Source organism: Calypte anna, chromosome Z (genome assembly GCF_003957555.1).
Source record: "Calypte anna isolate BGI_N300 chromosome Z, bCalAnn1_v1.p, whole genome shotgun sequence".
NCBI classification, from domain to species: domain Eukaryota; kingdom Metazoa; phylum Chordata; class Aves; order Apodiformes; family Trochilidae; genus Calypte; species Calypte anna.
In genome coordinates this window covers 51321-70670 of record NC_044274.1, presented here as the reverse complement: position 1 = coordinate 70670, position 19350 = coordinate 51321, and the positions used below count along the sequence as shown (strand labels likewise).

Below are 19350 nucleotides of genomic sequence, written 5' to 3'. Positions count from 1 at the left end.
TGCGGGGCGGCGGGAGGGCACCGCTCCTGGACGGGGCGGGACGGGACGGGGTGGGGAGCTCTCCGCTCCCCGGTGCAGCGGCCGGGGGGAGACGGCCGCTCGGTGTGCGAGGAGGGGTCCGGAGAGCCCGAGAGTCAGCGCCCGGCGGGCAGGCGGGTTCTCAGCGGCTCCGAGCAGCCGAGGGTGCGTGTGATCCGCCGGGGTCGCGGCGCCGCCGCCCCGGCCCTTCTCCGTCCCCTCAGGTGCCCGGCGGGCCGGCCCCTTCTCCCCCTCTGGCAGCCGGGCCTAGCGGAGCCTCGGGCGGGCATGCGTTCATCTGTGCAGCGAGGATCCCACTCACACAAACTCTGTCCGTTAATTTTAGAACAGTCGGAAATACTGAAAAACGCTGTGCTGCGGCTCACAACGTGTGGAACCAACCTGCCCGGGAAGCGAGCCCAGCAAACCTTGGGCGGCTCTCGTACCCTCGGCTATGCCAGCTGACGGTGGTGACAATCGTTATAGGTCGGCACACACCTTCAGAGAGTGTCAAGAGTTAAGGTGAGAAGTAGGGATGTTTGTTTGTCACTGCAGCACCCCAGAGCAGGAGCTTTGCCTCCCTGGGGCGGCAGTCTGCCTGACCACTGTGGTCCTGCTGCTAAATTGATCTCTGAACCAACAGAGCTTCACTTGCATTCTTACATGCCACCTACTGTAGTGGGGTTTTTCACTGTCTTTCTGCCCCTTGTGTTTTGTTCTGCCTTTTTCATATCACTGTTTCAGACATCCCTTCATTTTCTCTTGCCTAATCTGTGAGTATGAGCAATTTAGGAGGCAGTAAGTAGGTTCAGAGCCTGCTAAAAAGGAGGATGGCCTTGGAGTCATTCAGAGAGATTAGGTTGTTTTTTTTAAATGGTGCACATCTACTACAGCATGGATGAAAGTAAAACGTTACATATTCACAGTAAAAGGTACATTTTCAGTTACACAAAGGAGTAAGCAAATATATTGATTGAATGAAACATGCAGACAAAATATTTATGAGAAAAATTTTAGAAGATATATAAATATCTTGAGTATTTGTGATACCTTAGTATTTGTTAATATAGACAAAGAAGTAGTTGGTGTTTTGTTTTGTTCCGTTCTGTACAGTGTCTTCCATCCAAGTGTGTTCTAAAATATCTCTAAATAATTGGAAAATAGATTTTGGTTTATTGGAGTACACCTGCGGGAGGCGTTAAGGGAATTGGGAGTCTCCAGCTTACTAGACACAGAAAACTCTGCTGGTTGTCTGTTCTTTAAGGATCTGGAAAGTAATTTTCCAGGTTAAATTCTAGAGCACTGGAACATAACAGTATGCTGCAATTACTTCAGGAGGATAAAGTGGTATATGCGTCAGAGATCCAAACAGAACAGCGTGAGGCCCTGTCCTGTCTACTTCATACATTTGGCAGTATCTTGGAACTTACCATGCCAAGAAAATAACTGAACCACACTGAAAGCAACTAGAAAACCACTAGCCTTGAAACAAATCCCTCTATTACCCACTCACCCACACAGTTAAGCAGGTCTGAAATTCTGCCAGTTTTATTAATCTTTTCTCCTTATGGCCTGCACACTTACACTGTTAAAATCTTATCCCTCTGATGCCAAGAAGGTTTGGTTAATGCCAAGGAAGTTTGACCCACACACGGGAACATATCTGGAATCATGTAGCTACTCTGAGAAGTCACCCAGCAGTGCAAACTGCATGAAAATTCTTCACCAAAGCCCATGTGGGTTTCAGTTCCTGCTGCCAGGATCACTGTGGCCTCATGGAGATAACTTCTACCTCACAAAATATAATATTTGCCAGAGATGTCTCTCAGCAGCCCAGTTCTGTGGGTACTCGTTGCAGCTGTTGTCAGTTGCAGTTCTGTTAACGTGGACCTGTGGCTGTACCAAGCCTGCAGATGTGGTGCCCTTCAGGCCTTTCTGTGGAATTTGCAGTACTATGGACTGCTCATACCAGCACAAAGGACTCTTACCAGTGTGTTTAAGCCACCTTCTTCAACAGCATAAACTTAGCAAAAGCAGGTTCTGCACATTAAAATTGCACATACGTGGGAAGGTGGCCCAGTATAGCCCTTAGCTGAGGACATGACCCCATCATCATGTGTCACAGTTTTGGAGTGTGGTCATAACCTGAGGAAGGCAGTAAGTGGCTTGTCTGGTTACAGAGATTAATCTCACCTCAGTTTTTAAACAGCTGTATCTGCATGTATCTCTGTTGTGACTATCTTAAGATGTCACAAGGTGCCAGTTTCCTCCTATCAATGGTAGAGCAAGCAAGGCCCTGAAGCAGACATCTCTATCACCCCTACTTTCATTTTCACTTGGCTGCATCAGTTATTGTGCAGGGAGGATTTTTAAAATCTCATTTAAAAATGGAAATTCATCCTTTTAAACTCACCCTCCTTATTTCCAGGCACAGAAAACTCCTCTACAATCCACTGTGACAGACACATCTAGAGTCTCACAAATTACAGAATTTAGCTGTTGAGACAGGGAACTGCCCCTTCAAGCTGCTTTGAATACTTGAGCTCCCTATAGGAAACAAAAACTGTTTCCTATTTGTTACAAGTTTCTTGAAGTCTCTTCTGAAAATTATATTTTAATTCATATACAGTAACAGGGAGATGATGGTTCCTCAGAGAGGATGGAAAATGGCTTACTAGCCTGAAACTTACTTGGATTAGTGGGGACTGATGCCTTTCTCTACTTGAGAAAACATTTGCCACCACCAGCCATGGGGAGAAGCTCACTCGGAAATGCACATTCATGCATGCTGGAGGTTTCAGCAAAAACACCAAAGAGCATGTGAATATGTTTTTGCTTAACACTTGCTACTCCCTCTCACACACCTAGAATGCATTTTTATAAGATACTTCCTTGGGCAGGGATCCATTGTCAGGGTAATAAATTCTGTATTATCATGTTATCATAATAAATACCTTAACTATCTCAGATCCTGCCAAGCAGGTAACATTTCACTGCCATTATTCTTAGAAAAAGAGGTTTCAGCATGGAAGTTGTAGACCCTGTGGGTACAGAGTACCTGTGGATCTATCCTTCAGCCTCCCAGTTGTGAGCATTCTGACACACTAAAAAGGCCACATTGGAAGGGGGCAGAGGAAAGATAAGGGAGAAAGCAAATGAGGCCACAGTCAAGTCTTTTTTATAACTTGGGAGAACCATCACATGCTTACAAACTTACAGCATGTTTTGTGTTGAACAAAGGATTTCTGAGCAGAAATGCAGGTGACTGTACCTGTAACTAAAGTGTAAAATACAGATACTTCTTACACAAGAGAAACGTGCAGTACAGCTGGCAGACTGCACTTACCTGTCTAGTTTCCTCCCATCTTAATGATTAGTCCATGAGTATTCTGTATATCCATGAAAGCAGGCATTTGTACACAGACCCAAATTATTTTACATTTCACAATGGACAGGGGCATGCTGAAACAGACTGTAGCTTTTGCATTGGCTGTGCTTACATTTATTTGTAGTGCATGAAATGCTGTGGAGAAAGAAACTCTGACAAGCTAGGAGAAACCCATAACTGCTAAACCAGGCATTAGACTCCTGGTGAAAGTGCTGCATCAGTTATGTAGATGTAGACATCTGCAGAACACAGAATCCAGGGGTTTCTTGTCACTAAAGGTAATGTTCAGAAGCATGAACTTTTGGAATGCCTAAAGACAACCTCAAGCTGCCTTTCTCTTCCTTTTCTCTGTCATTGATATGGGGAAGTGGATTTGCAGGGCTGCAGGTGTGCTGCTGCTCAGGAGAGAGGCCGTGTGTATGTCAGGTGAAAATGAACCATTAAATCATGTTGTTCCAGTGAGCTTTGTGAATCTGAGGCACAGTGCTGTTGTGCTGTTCCCAGGAGACCTGCACAAGAGAGGCTGTTTCCACAAGGCCATTGTGGTGAACAAGTGACCTGGCATAGCCCTCTGAACACACAGCACAAAAGTTGGCACAAGATAGGCATAGGCACAGACTGTGTTTGTCCAAAGGGCACATCTCTGTTACCATCAGATGATGATTGGGGTCCTCCCCTAAGGGGCTTTGCCCAAAGAGATTTCCGAAACAGCTTGAAATATTAACTTTGCTGTCTTAAAATCAGCAAAGTAAATGGTCATGTGTCTTAAGAGCAGGCAGAGGTCCAGACCACACTTAGAGGTGAGAGATAAAGTACAGACACATCCATGGCTATTTATGTCCAAAGATATGATGGTGCTGCACGTGTAAGGCAGTAAAGACAAAAATTGTGGATTTAGGTAGCAGCATAACACCAATGCAAGATTCACCTCGTGACCCACATGTATAAAAGAGGACATGCACACAATTCATAAGTGCTGTTTTGCCCGAGTCAGTGTTGGTCTGTCAAGACAGATGTTTGCCCCGTCAGCCATGTGCGTGACACCAGTGCGAGTGCCTGCCCGGGGTGGTCACCCTGGGAGCAGCTCAGCAGGCACAGCCCACAGCTGAGTCCAGCTCAGACCATGCAATTGCATTGTAGCCTTAGCACAGCTTTATATAGGCACTCAGAGAAGCAAAAGACTTACCCTCCTTTAAATATTGTGCCACAGGAAACAATGGAGAGGAAAACCACTGGATGTCCTGGAGAACATCACCTTTTCTTAAAGTTTCCATCTATGAAATCGGTGAAGGTGCATTGTCAGAAACTGTCAGCAGTATTTTGACAGACCAACCCCATTTCATCTCAACTGCAAGACATCTGGATGTAATAACATGATTTTTCTTTTCAACTGAAAACTTTCTTAAAGTATACTGCAGTTTTACAGAGCAAATTAATTTTAACCCGTTATGATTTTCTTGATTTCCTTGTTTCAGCCTTGAGGATGCTCCCTTGTTCCTTCTCTGAGCCCAGAAATCTGTGCATGAAGTGTATTACTTAATTTCAATTACAATGCTAATTGCAGAAGACAAGTGGTTACTGAATCTTGCACCATAATTAATCAACCTGTTATTTACTTGATACATTGATCATACTGGATTAAGCTGTAGCTGGACAAGCAGGGCAAGAAAAGTGAGTGACAGGAGCATTATCATGGCACACTGCCTCCCATTGGGAAAGTTCATCTTCCTTCTGAAAGAGACGTCTTCAGGGATCATGTAATTTGAATTCCCTGTGAATTTAGTGTCATCTTAGCTTGACCAGCTCTGGAAGAACATATTAACCTCCTCTTGTGATTTTCAGAAAACCATTCTAATTTAGCAAGTAATTAAGGGTCACATGTAGGATAAAGAGCTAGATAAGCTTGGATTACGCACAGGAAGCTTTGTTTCCAAGGCAACCCTAGCAGAGGGGGTGTTAATGCTGAGGTCAGTCAGTTAATGAACTGGGAATGGTTACTGGCTGCAAAATGTATTAGAACTGGGGACATTAAACTAACCATTTAATGATTTGATGTTAGAAAACAAATGCCTACAAAGCTGGTTATCACTGAAAATACCAGAGGCAAAGGTTACAGGCAGTGGGACCATTCTGCTAACTGAGGTCAGGAGAAGTCCAAAACAATGATGCTTGACAAACCTCTCCTTTTTTTCTTTTTTTCTTTTTCTTTTCCTTTTTTTTTTTTTTTTCCTAAAATTACTTCAGACATCACTCATGGATTTCATGGCTTCTCAGTGTGGAGCTGTCACTGTTTGCGTAAGCTGCCCTTGCTACCACATCCAAGCCGTGCTGGACGTTTATTTCTTCCTGAGGTTTGTCCTGACAGAGGTTAGTAACTGTGTAACACTGACAGAATAAAATCAGCCTGATGGATTTAGCACTCTGAAAAGCAAGGCACCAGGCTGCTGAGAGCTCAGGACATAACACACCCTCCCTGAGAGCTGTAGGCTCTGGGAGCTAATCTCATGGAGGGTTTGACAGGGCAAACACACAGACACAGCTAAAACGTCCACACAGCTCATGCATAGCAACCATAAGCTGATTTGTTAAAACATGTTAATATTTTAAAAATGGAATCTGACATGGGTTTATTTTGTTTTGGGTTTTGTTTGTTTGTTTGTTTGTTCTCTTATTTTTTCTGCAAATCTCCTAGCCTTGATTTTGATTCTTCATAAACAGTGGGTAGGCTGTCTCCATCCACTCTCCCTACAGCTCAGCAGGCCTTGATAAATAAAGGTTGCTCTTCCGTAACTTGGTGATGACATATTCCTGGCACTGTGAAGAAATTTGCTATTTTTCTTCCTGTTATATTTAAACACCCCCAGATGTGCACCTTCAAATGGGGAGTCCACAATAACAAGTTCCAGGGCTGATCAAAGCAGGTGCAGCTCTCACTGGCCTACCCAGAAGTCATACCTGATTCTTCAGGGAGTTGAAGTTATCTCTAAGACATCTGATGACCTGTAAGCCTGTGCATCTTGCCAAGTTGGATGCAAGTTTTTGGTTTTGATACTTATGACTAGTCTGTCTCTGAAGATACCTAAGCCAAGGGAGCAGTGACCCTATATACAAACACAGCAGTAGACATAGGGGAAGCAAAATATGTTTGACTGGAGATAATCAAAGCATTTCAAAACAAGATTCCTGTGGAAAAAAAGTTGTACTGTCAAAACGGAGTATTTTTTAAGGTATTTATTTCAGACAATTTAGATGCTGGGAAGAATATTCTGACTTATTTCACTAGGTGGCAAAACATCTTTTATCTTAACACTGTTCTATTTCAAAATAGGGTATTCTGGCTTTTGTATGCTTCATTTTGATACAGTATAATCTATATATATAGGATTTTAATATTATTTCTTAACCAAGAGAAACACGATAGAAATTTCATATGTTTAACCTGTTGAAAACAAAGCAGTGCTTTTATTTTAAAGTCCAGAGAATTTTTCAAATTTATGTTTAATTTTAAATTACCACCCCCCCCAGTTCAGAGATTCCTTTTGTCATCAGCTTTTATTCCTGTAAAATATGCAATATTTCCAGTGGAAGTGGCTTAAACATTTTTTGTTACCATGCAGGCATTGCATAATGCAAGAAGCATTTGGGAATCAGATTACTGTGCTATAAAGCAGCATAATGGAAATATTACAGAGTACAAAGAGTAGGAACAACTCACGAGGTATTAAATGCTTTCTCAATTCACTTGTACCCTGGCTGTCCCTTGTGATCTGTGAGAGAGGGAACTGCACAGGCATTTTGCAAAGCTTTCTTTGGAACAAGCATTCCCTACAGTTGCTACAAGCAGATGACATTAATGTCAGGCAATATGCTGTAACAGTCTAGCCATTCTTCCATCTGGAATACACGTGCCTCTGTCTTTGTGACAGGCTTTTTGGAAATGTGTTTCCACTATGGAAATATAAATTAGAACACCTTATCTCTTTTTCTTTCATGTGCAGCCTTGGCATAAAAACAAGCCATTTTGCATTAGGCCACCTCTGCTTGCCCTGGGGGAATTTAGACACAGCCATTCCAACCTAAAGACCCACCAAAAACCCCACAACAATAATGACAAAAAAAATTAGAAGGAAAATTACCTTCTGTTTCCACAGTAGCTGGTAAAAAATGTGGCCTTAAGTAAAGAATGGGTTGAAACAGTGGCAAGAGAATCTATGCAAAATATTAGTGGATATTTTTCCTTTTTTCCTGCTGGAGAGAGTGCTGATGAGGCCATGGAATTTCCATGAAGGCTTTTTTAGGAGCAGCTTCTGTGCTGCTGTGTCTGCCTGGTGCTAGGCAGGACAGATCATCTCTCAGAATTTCATCTTTCCTTGACACTTGTTTCCCATGATAGGTATCGCTCTGCTTTATTCTTCATATTTCTCATTTCCAGGCTAAATAAGTCACAATAATATTTAATTCCTCAAGTGTTTTTACCACTTCAGTTGAAGGACTTGAGCAGTGTTGGAAACAACAATTTGTCTGCCTGTGACAATGCTGTACAGATAGTGCCAAATAACATAATTTTTCTGGTTATTTTGATAGAAAAGAATCAAAAGTAACTGTAAAAGTCAATTAAAAAAAGCAAAAAAGCAAATCAATAAAAAGCTGACCCAGACCTTGGAAAACCCAACAATCACACCAGGTCTATGGTTCCCCCAGTCTGGATTAACACCAAAATTTCTAGAATAAAGTGTCCTGAATCAAAGAGTACAGTGAGTCTTTTTTCTTGCTGTTGCAGGAAACGTTCTGTAGCATACCTCTTTTATGTCAGTTCTCTGCTGAGCAAGGCCAAGTAAAGCTTTCAGCTATGCCAGAAATCATTTGGACATTCTCTGATATTAATTTGTCTTGGTATGGAGCAAATAAAAATAAGCTGCCTGACTTAACAGAGCTCAGGCTGGAAGGTAATATTGGTGCCTATTGTCTTTAAGTCATATTAGAGCATTTAGTCTCAGAATCCCAATGCCATTTGCAAATTTAGACATAAAGAAAATATTTAGCTTCACTTGACTCAATTCAGCGTTTGATCTGGCAGATGTACCCAGCAAAACTTTACCAAGGGTAACAAATGAACTCTGGGATTAATTCACAAAGTGGTGACGTGCAGGTTATGGTGAGGCTCTTAAGCTTCCATTTAGGTATCAGTTATTGTTTATCAGGCTCTTGACTTCTTAAATAATTCCAGCCTTCTTTTTTCACTTTCCTGAAGGATATACTGCTGATGCTGGTGTTCCATAGTAAAGGAAGTAAATGATTTTCACTGTGCAGGTGGCTTTATGATCATATTTGTTCCAGTTTCCAAAATAAAGAGCAGGTCAGTTAACCAGATGACATGAATTAGGCACATGCTTCTCAGCCACCAGTTCGAGGATGCCATCACAGAAATTTTTTTTCCAGGAGATACTTTGCTAATTTTTATTCTTAGATCAAGATGAAATCCTAGAAGTACTGTGTAGTCACCAATTAATAAAAGGCATATGTCCTTCTACAGTCTGCGTAGAGTAAGAGGCCAGATTTCAAAAGGATGCTTGCATTGGGTGGCTAAATCCACAAATAGATGAATAAATGAACTTCTGAGAGCTTAACATATTTGGAAAATGAAATTACTTATCTGGACTACAGAAGCCCCACGGTAGCAATTACTGTTTTGGTAATGTTAGCTTTTGTAAATGTCTGCTAGAAATCGGTGGAAGTATCTCATCATCTAAAGAATTTCTTTAGATCCCCAAGGGGCAAATAGAGTGGCACAACAGCTCATGGATTCATCCTGGGGTACTGAAAGAGCTGGCTGATGTCATTGCAAGAACTCTCTCTGTTATTTTTTAACAGCTTTGGGAATGTGGAGACATCCCAGTCAACTGTATCCCAGTTTTCAAGAAGGGAAAGAAGGAAGAAGACCCTGGTTATTACAGGTTTGTCAGTCTCACTTCAGTATCTGATAAATAATGGAGAGGGTTATTTTGGGAGTTATTAAAAAACTCCCGAGACAAGGCAGTCATTAGTTCTATCCAGCATGGGTTCAAGAGGGGAGAGTCCTCTTTAACCAACTTCATTTCCTTTTATGAGAGGTCACCCACCTAGGTGACCAAAGGAAGCCAGTAAGTGTGATGGTTTGGGATTTTAGCAAAGCTCTTGACATAGTCTCTCACAGCATCCTTCTGGGTAAAATGCCCAGAACACAGCTGGACAAGCCTGTCCATCATACCTGGGGTGAGCAACTGCCTGACAGGTTGGGCTCAAAGAGTTATAGTAAACTGGGTCAGATCAGGCTGGTGGCCAGTCACCAGTGGGGTTCCCCAGGGCTCAGTTTTAGGGCCATCTCTATTAGATGTTTGTATAAATTATCTGGATGCGGGAATCAAGAGTACACTGAGTAACTTTACTGACTATACTGAGCTAGGAGGAGCTGTGGACACCCTCGAGGGTTTGAGAGACCTTACAGAGACACCTGGATGGGCTGGAAAGCTGGGCAGTCACCAATGGTGTGACTTTTAACGGGAGCAAGTACCAGGTTCTGCATCTGGGAGAGGGATATCCTGGTTATAACTACAAACTGCGGAACGAGAGGTTGGAGAGCAGCCCTGCAGAAAAAGATCTGGGGGGTTGAGTTGATGGCAAGACAAATATGAGTCAACAGTGAGCCCTGGCACCCAAAAGAGCCAACTCTGTCATCGAGTGCATCAAGCACAGCATTGATATATGGAGTGCATCAAGCACATCTAGTCAAAGGAGAGGACTGTCCCACCCAAGGAGAGGACTGTCCCACCCTGCACTGCCCTGATACGGCCCCACCTCAAGAACTGGGTGCAGTTTTGGGTACCCCAGTATAAGGACATGAAACTTTGGTGGTGAAGGATCTCCAGAGAAAGATTCATGAGGAGAGGCTGAGTTGTCTGGTTCAGCTTGGAGAAGAGAAAGCTAAAGGGTGACCCCATCACTGAGGGGTGACCTCATTGCAGCCTACAGCTTCCTCCAGTGGGGCAGCAGAGGGGGAGGTGCTGATCTCCTCCTCTCTCTGGTGGCCAGCAATAGGAGACAAGCAAATGAAATCAAGCTGCACTGGGGGAAATTCAGATTGGGGAAAGGTTCTTCACTGAGCAGGTGGTCAGTCCTGGGAACAGGCTCTCTAGGGAAGTGGTCATGGCACCAACTCTGATGTCAGATTTCAAGGAGGGTCTGGCAACCCTCTTAGTCATATGGTTTAGCTTTAGGTAATCCTGCAAGGACCAGGGAGTTGAACTCAATGATACTTGTGAATCCCTTCCAATTTGGGAATGTATATGATGAATTCTGTGATTCATCCTCTGTTTCACACTTACCTCCTTTTATGCTTTACTCAGCTCTGGGACTGCAGAGTGACAACATTCAGCCGTTGCCTGATTTTATTAAGCATTTTTAAAACTGGGCATCCTCATTTTCCTCTTCATTAAGAAACCCACTCCTGACACACCCTTCTGTGTCTCTGAATGGCTATTTTTGAGTCAAATTTTATTAAAATGAACAATTGACCCATTCATGTTTATCTCAAGCTGGGATGAGCTGGGCAGATTTAAAAACATCCGAACTTCTTTGAACATTAGCAGCTGTCAAATTTAGAATCTTTTCAATCAAATGACCTGGAAGTGAACCATGAAAAACATGGAAGCATCCCTGGCTTTGAACTTCAGCTTCCTGAGTGCGGCCTGTCAGAGAACTGCTCATATGACCCTCATATGAGCCTTGCTTTAGCCTCCCCATTTTCTCTCTGTTCCCTCTCTTCTGTCTATGAATCCCTTTCACTTGTCAGATTTCTACCCCACACTTTGAGCCTCATCTTTGCTACACTTGTTCTTTTATTTATTTTACCTCACCTTCCTTCTTTTTCTTGCCTGTTTTCTCTGTTATATTTATCTGCCTTCTGACAGTAGACCTGTCCTCATCAGCTGGACATATTTTCAGATACTTCATTGTTTCTCTAATGCAACACAACTGCCAGTCTCACTGGGAAAGACCTAATAAGGATCCCTAAAGCACCAGCTGATGGGTGGAGAACTGTCCAGGTTGTTTTCAGTGCAAGCATGCACACCTGCATTTTTCTCTTTTAAATGTCTGTGGGCAAGCAGGAAAGAATTCTTAGTTATTTTGGCATCCAAAGGAATAACCTGTCAGTTAAAAGCCCAATTACATTTATTTTTATAGAGAATAGCTCTCCTGAATAGAAGGAAGAAATGTGCAGAACTCAGAGGAAAACGGACACTCACAGAGACACTCACACCATCCTGGTCACACAATTGGCCAGGTCCAAGTGCTCCCAACACCACAAACACACAGCAGAGCTGACTGGGCTGTCCTGGCCCCACCTAATTGCTGCACTGGGTCACCACATGAGACACCACAGGAGGATTCCTGAGCCCATCCCAACTGTCCCTGGCCAGCCACACTAGTACACCCTAACCCTGTTCAGCTGAGCCTCCTTGGACTTGGGGTGTAATTTTTCTGATTTCCTCACATTGCCCATTTGCAGCTGATTGCCACTGGCCTGGTATGTCTCCCACCTCTTTCTTCAGGCACCCTGAACCTTACAAAGCCTATTTCATCCCACATGGCAAAGATTTCAGCATGGGTTCACAGAGTTCATATTTTTAGCATCCAGCATTACCCAAGGATGGAGAGATTTCTTGGTTCTTTCAGAATTTAAAAAAAAAAAAAAAAAGATCATGTGCATTTCCCCACATTGCACTTTTTTATTCTCTATTGGCTAGAATAATCTTACTGAAGATAATCTTGTATCACAGGAGCCACTTCTTGCCTCTCTCTGAGGTGCAGCTTTTTCTAGAGTGCCTAGTTTGTGACTAGTGGTGCATATAGAATCCCTGAGCATCCCATCCCTGAGCTGCCAAGTCTGGTCCTCATTAATAGCATACCCATTAGATTCCAGTTATGACAAACCAAAGGAGCAGGCTCCAGCAGCAGCACCCAGCCTGATGCTGTACAGGTAGCCTGATGCTACCTGTGCTCTGGAAAACACAGCAGTGCCTCCATGAGCACGCACAGAAGATGGAGCCTGAAAAATCAGATGTCTTTTGCTTTTGAATCTTACAGACAGTATGCTGTTTCTTTGGCTCTCATCAATTTAAGGCAATGCAATTCATGTGCCTTCCTCTAAACACAGAGGGCCCAGCTCCCTGTGGTACCAGGCTCTGTCCTGTGGCTTTTTGAGTTGCTCGCAGTGCCTCAGAGCACACTGCACAGCCTGGGGGGCCAGCTCACCAACAGCCTATACAGAGGAGGCATCTGAAGGGGCGGGGGTAAAGACCTGCCCACCCTTCCCTAGGGAGCATTCTTCCCAGCCTTTGTGTGTTTCCAGAGCCTTCTGTGATACTTCTAAGGTACTTCCTTTGGAAACAGCAATTTTTTTACTTTCAGAGATTGTGTTAGAGGCCTTTGCTGTGCCCCTTTGTGCCTTTTCCCTTCTTGTGAAGTTCATAAACAGGCTTTACTTCCTTTTGAGAGGTCTTACCTATTAAACATTAGCCCAAGGTGTGCTGAACCAACATTTCAGTGATTGATACCAAGGAAGAGCCATTTTCAGACCCTATGAGACAAATGAGCAGGAAAGACAACAGGGAAAGGCAGGGAGGTTTTGCTTACCTGCCTCCCCTCTGCTGCTTGCTTTCTCTGGGGACATTATTGATGGCAGCAGCAGTGGGCAAGTGTCTTTGAGGCTTCCCACTTTTCACACTAGGTGCTGTGCCACGGTATTGAGCATACACTGCCATCTGCTACCTCACATGCAGGGGTAGCTGCCAAGTTCCCTCCAAGGTCAAAGATGAGAGATTTATTGTCTGTCCACTGATGGTGGAAGCCTCTGCATCAGGCCCACAGATGAGATGGCCTGAAAATGTGGTCAGGAGCTACTCCAAGCAGGAATCAAAAGATGCTTCTGTTCTAACATGTGCAACAGTAATTACAAATGTAATTTTGCCTTTGCCACATGACATCTACCCCATGCACTTTGCAACCATTGAACTGTTGGCCACATCAAGGTTTCCAGATCCAAACCTATCAGAGCAAGAGATTAGTAGCAGCTGATGAAATATGCCATCCCCCAGGCTCAGGTAAGTGGTTCTTTTCCAGCTCCTCTGTGTGGTAGGGCTGCATTCATCCTCTGTGTGTGCCCCCAGGTTGCAGCTGTTGAAGCAACAGAGCCATGGAGCCATCGCTCAGCACAACTGGGAACACCAGGAGCTTGGCAAGGACCCCCGCTCTCTCACCTCTTTGTCCCATAAGAATAGGATCACCTTCACCTTCAGAAAATGGAGGTCATTCCTATTTAAATTGTTGCACAATTAGCCATGCTCATTAGGAAGGGAGTGGGCCAGGATAGTATCTTTCTATCTTTCCCAACAGCAGCAAGGCAAAAAGCAAACTGGAGGAGGAAGTGGAAAGAGGATAGAACACGTTCAAGGATTACATCTTGGCATGCACAGCGTGTAATTTCACAATTCATGTCACACTGGCTTGTGGTAAACCAGAAGCTATTAATCCCATGGGAAACAAAGGAAACCTGAGGGACTACCTCCTGCAGGCATTCTGAGAGAACACAGTAGGCAGCAGTGACGAGAGCACAGACCTCTGTGGGCACAACCATACCTGCCTTGCAAAACACACCAAGATTTTCAAGTGCATGGATGGCAAAAAGGAAAAAACCCCAAAAGATATTTGTTCAGTTATCCTTAGGGGATCCACGATTTTTTTCAGCTCTGCATCTTTTCAGTCTTAAACAAAGGAGCTCTGCTTTGTTGCCTGTTTTATAGATGGGTGGCTCTAAGAACACATCTTTAGAGAAATGAGTTGTAATTTTGTTCACTAGGAAGTTTCTACCAGCCAGAAAGAAATCCCTCCTTTTCATGACAACAGAAAGAAAAGCAAGTGACCATGCATTAGAGTGAAAAGAATCCGGTTTAGAATGTGAATAGGGGTACAAATTAACAAGCATAAAAACATACTCAAGTAACTGGCTGTTTGCAAACTAATTGGTTTTTTCTAACTACTGCTGTAGACAGGCAAAAAAGAAAAAGTAAGGAAAGGGGGAGGCCCTGACTGTTTCTTTTCAGTATCAATAGATCATCTGAGTCTTACTAGAAAGTGCATTGTCTTCTTGAGCTGACCCTGGGTTTTGTAGTTACAACTCCATGTTCCTCTTTTTGTCCAGTATGAAACCACTCAGCAGTTTTGAAGGATTTAGAGACTTGCCTGGTGGTACCGAGCCTGTGACAGAGAGGACAAACCTGTCAAGATTGGGAAACCTGTCCCTGCAGCCCCAAAGTTATCACTTGTGAAAATGCAGCCTTGCAGCTACTGAAAAACAAACCTATAAACAAATTCAGAAAGGGCAGAAGACTGTGCTTAACATAGGCACTTGCAGTGTCAGTTTCAGAAAGCTTACATAATGATTTTAGTGTATTGGCAGGCATCAGCAATAGACCAGGTACTTCTTGTGCACTTCTTTAAGACCCAGAGTATTTTGAGTACCGGGAGGTTCAGAATTGGTCTAGAAATGTAGGAGGCAGTATAAGTCCCCTATAGAATATGATATCCAATGTTACTTAAACCTTTCTTTTAGGAAATGTATGTGGGTGTGGCAAAACTAGGACTCCTGGATGCAATTGTAGTGACAGGCTTAAGACTAAACTCTGTAACAGCTGTACTTGACATAAGGCTGGCCAAAAAATCCCAAACCAAACCAAAACCAAAACAACAACAACAACAAAAACCTGTTAAGACCATGAAAAATATTTTTAAAGCCCCGAACTATTTTAATTTTCTTCATGGGGATCAACATATTCAGGGTATTTCCCTATCTGAGTTGTTGAAAATATTCTCAAAGTTATTATTTACATGTCCAAATTAAGTAACCATATTAAGAATATTTTCAAAACAAAAAACAACCAAAGAGTAAGTGTTTTAACTTTGCAAAGGTAACACTTTACAGGTTCCTTCATTTAATCCAAGTCTGTCTGTTGAAAACACGGTGGTTCAGAAGTGTCCCCCAGTGCTGCTTCCCTCGTGTCCGTCGGGGCTGTGTCACCCAGGGCAGGTGCCCTCCATCCCTCCATCCTTCCATCCCTCCCTCCTTCCTTCCATCCCTCCCTCCTTCCTTCCATCCCTCCCTCCATCCCTCCATCCCTCCATCCCTCCCTCCTCACTGCTCCGGATGCCGACCGGCCAGCGGGGCCACTGGCCCACTTGTGCCTCTTTCACAGGAGGGGTTGTGAGGCAGCCCGCTGGGTCCCGTGTGCCCTGGCACGGCTCCCCGGTACCGGGCTGCCCGCCAAAGCCGTGTTCGGGTGCCCTCGCCCGGTGGCTGATACCCCCGCACCCACGGCCGGCACCGGAGCGTGGTCCTCGCCGTGGGGAAGTCGTGCCGGTAAATCCCTTCGGATGCTGCACACCCGTGTGGGGGCTTGTTCCAGGTTTGGGTTTTGAGGTTGGTTGAGTGCTGGGTTTTGGGTTGTTTGTGGGGTTTTTGTGTGTGTGGTGGGTTTTTTGGGTTTGGTTTGTTGGTTTTTGTGGTTTTTTTTCTCCTAAGCCCTCATTAACTCCACTCACGCTGTCTTACTCTGCTTGTCGGGGCTTAAGTAGTGCTTTTTTAAAAAAGCAACCAATTAGCACCTCATCAGCTCCAATTAGAGAAGACAAAAGCAGTGTAAAGATAACTCAATGAGAGGGGGTGGCACAACATCATGTAATCACTTAAGACAGCGGTGAGCATTCGCTGCGTGCCGGGCCCATTCACCTTTTTTTTTATGTCTCTGGATGCTTTTAAGACTTTTTCTTTTTTCTTTTTACTTTTTTATTTTCATTTTTTTCCTTCTTTTTCTTTTTGCCTTTCTTTTTTCTTTTTTCCTTTTTCTTGGTCTCTTTTTCCTTTTTTTTTCTTTTTCTTTTTGCCTTTCTTCTTCTTTTTTTTTTTTTTCTGGGAAGCCGGGCCTCCCAGGAGTCTCAGAGTCTCTCATTCAGGGCTACCTGTTTACAGCTCACCGAACAGAAGGACCTAAACAATCCTATATTGTACGCCTGGTGCTTCCTTAAACTTAGGCCTCCACAATGGCTTGTTTTCAGAAGCTGGGCAGAATAAGTTTAAGGCTGGCTTTATACTCATTAAGTGTTCTGCTTGTACTGTCTTCTAATTACATGGCAGGGCAACAATGTATTTTTTTTTTCAATGGAGTTCTTTGGAGCAGTTAATTTGGTGCCTGTACTAAATGCCCCAAAACATTAATTAGTGTGGAAGGAACCCTAATTTCCTCGGCGGCTTTCCTCTCCATTTACTTCCCTTGTTTTCACATAGGCTTGGATGAGCCTCTATAATGAAATTACCTCATTAGTGCCTTTATTCTTGCAGAGTAACTCATTCAAGATCTACCATTTAGTTTTAATTTAATGCTGTCAAAAGCAAAAGGTGCATTCATGTCTTTGATTAGTGCATTTTTTTCTCTCTAAAGAGTGGACAGATTTAAATTATTAAGATGGCAAGTAGTGAGTTATAATTGGATACAAGCAGCACTTCAGTGAATATTAAATGCTTTCAAAGCCTGGCCTATGTGGTCTGCTGACTATTAACTGTGTCCAGTGAGTTATTCTGTGGGGTTTAAATTAACAGCACCTTAGCTACTGTGAGGCAAATTGAGTTTAATTTTGTTTAAAAAAATGGGTGAAGTTGCATTTACCAACGTGACGTTTTGTTGTAGCAGAGTTCAGTTTTCCCCATTATCCTATACTGACCTCATTGCTGGGTTAGTACTGCTAGCATCAGGTCTCATCCTTCACTCTGCAGCCATGCAGGAGTGAAGCTGGAGGCTTGCCTGTGTATTCCCAGCAGGACAAGGCCTTTTATTTGCAAGAACTACCAAGTGCTATGTATTATCAAACAGAAATCACCTTGGCCCCATTTGACCACTCTGATTATTTGCTTGCAGGGCACAGTGGTACACAAAGTAGGTCTGCTGTTAGTGATGGATGCACAGTTACAAACTGGTTTGATACCAGCAGCAGAGCAGGCAGCACTTAACATCTGATTCTTGATCTTTAATTCCCTCTCTTCTCCCTCCTTCCATTTACAACTCATGTCACAAAACAGCTGAGATGCATGGGAGAAGCAGTTATGTCAATCACGGAATGTTGGGGGTTGGAAGGGACCTCGAAAGGTAGTCGAGTCCAACCCACCAGAGAACTTAAGCAACCTGCAGTCTGCTTAGCATGTGCACATTGTAATTTATCATGTGGTGACAGTGCTAACAGAGGCCCAAAATCAGTCACATGTGGGGCACAGGACCTCTGGAGGGCTCTGCTCTAAAAAGGCACAGTCACATCAGCTTACTTGCAGCCTTGTCCAGTTGTCCTGGGCCTTTAAGTCTTGACACTCTCCAAGTGTGAATGGGCATGCCACAAGCTCTCTGGGCCCTGCTCCAGTGTTCACCCACCTCCAGAGTGAGGTTTTCCTCAGGTAATCATATAATACATTATTGTTATTACGATGTTAACATCTACTGTTGTTACAGAATTATTATGTTATTTAAATGATACAATATAATTCAGTAAATCTATTGTAAGAGCATGCAGGTTACCTGTCTCAGGCTACCTTTCCCCAGAGAGGATGCACATTCAGGTCTCACTTTGGATGGAATGAGGATGTGTCTGGGATGGCTGTTGGTAGCTGAGGAAGGGAACTGAAAGCTGTGATGCCTGCACTGCCATGGAAAAAGTCTCTTCTGCTGCCACTCTTTGCAGCACTTTGGGACCAGCTTGGTTGGCCTTTTCAGTTCAGATGATGCATCAGTGATACCTGTAGTGCAAATGAAATAGTGCCAGGACTGCCTTCTGCCACGAGTCCATGCAGTGCAGGATGGACATGTCCTCATTGTAACTGCTGGGTTTCAAGCAGGGACCATTGGCCCTAAGGCATGCACAAAGACACAGTTGATTGTTGTGGGGTTTTTTAAATTTATTTTGCATATTTGCTTTTCCAGCTTAGAATGCCTGGGACAGAGCAAGTGCTGTAAGCTTGAAGCATGTTTCATTGCCTGCTGTGCAGTGTGGTGTTGAGGTATATAATGTGTTTTGAAGCATAAAATATGTAGAGGAAGGCTGCAAAGGGTTCAAAGATACAGCTGTGATCCAGTCTCATCTGTCTGGTCCACTGTCAATGCTTCCCAGCATGTGGTTTTGCTCTGTGGTGCACCAAATCCCTCTCATTAATTACAACTCAGCAGTGGTCAAGCTGCACTGGCACTCGTGTCAGCAGTTCCACAGTGGGAGTCACTGGGGTCCAGCAGCTGGACCAGCTCTCTGGGTTTGGCAGATTTTACAGTGAGAACGTTCCATGAAGTCCTGTTTCTGTTCTAGGTCTAGGTGGGTGGCTTGTGAAGAGGTAGCATGGGTCCAGTCATTATCCAGATACTAAGTGTTTCTCTGTGCCACACCGAGGTCCTGGTCCAGGGAGGTTTCTCAGTGTAACTCATGCTGTCAAACCTGGATTTCTGCAACATCCAGCATCATTCTGATGGGAATGTTTGCCTCTCCCTGAGTATGAAACAGTTTAAAGCAACTTTAAGGAAGGACACACACCCGAGGAGCCTGTCTTTGCCATCCCTTTATCAGGAAGCATTCTTAACACGGGCAGCCGGGTGCAAACCAGGGAACAAACCATCCGCTGGTCAACCATGAGCGGCACAGCTCTGACACTCCCGAGTGCCCCTGCAGGCAGGAGGATGGGAAGGCTCGGGGGGAGCGTGGTGTCAGAGTGCCCTCCTGTGCTGGAGTGTGGCTGCAGAGGGAAGGGAGCGATGGGATGGGATGGAAAGGGATGGGATGGGATGGGAAGGGATGGGATGGGATGGGATGGGATGGAAAGGAAAGGA

General features: G+C 44.0%; 1 protein-coding gene across 1 annotated transcript; it reads left to right on the top strand.

The window, feature by feature from the left end:
* Positions 1-61: 61 nt before the first annotated feature.
* On the top strand, positions 62-18535 carry LOC115599880. The gene is made up of 8 exons (XM_030466989.1): positions 62-183; positions 370-504; positions 4617-4771; positions 5651-5773; positions 9278-9360; positions 13612-13749; positions 15694-15886; positions 18460-18535. Exons 3-8 carry the CDS (start codon positions 4643-4645, stop codon positions 18490-18492), a joined length of 699 nt encoding a protein of 232 aa, XP_030322849.1. The 5' UTR covers positions 62-183; positions 370-504; positions 4617-4642; the 3' UTR covers positions 18493-18535.
* The last annotated feature ends 815 nt before the right edge of the window (positions 18536-19350 follow it).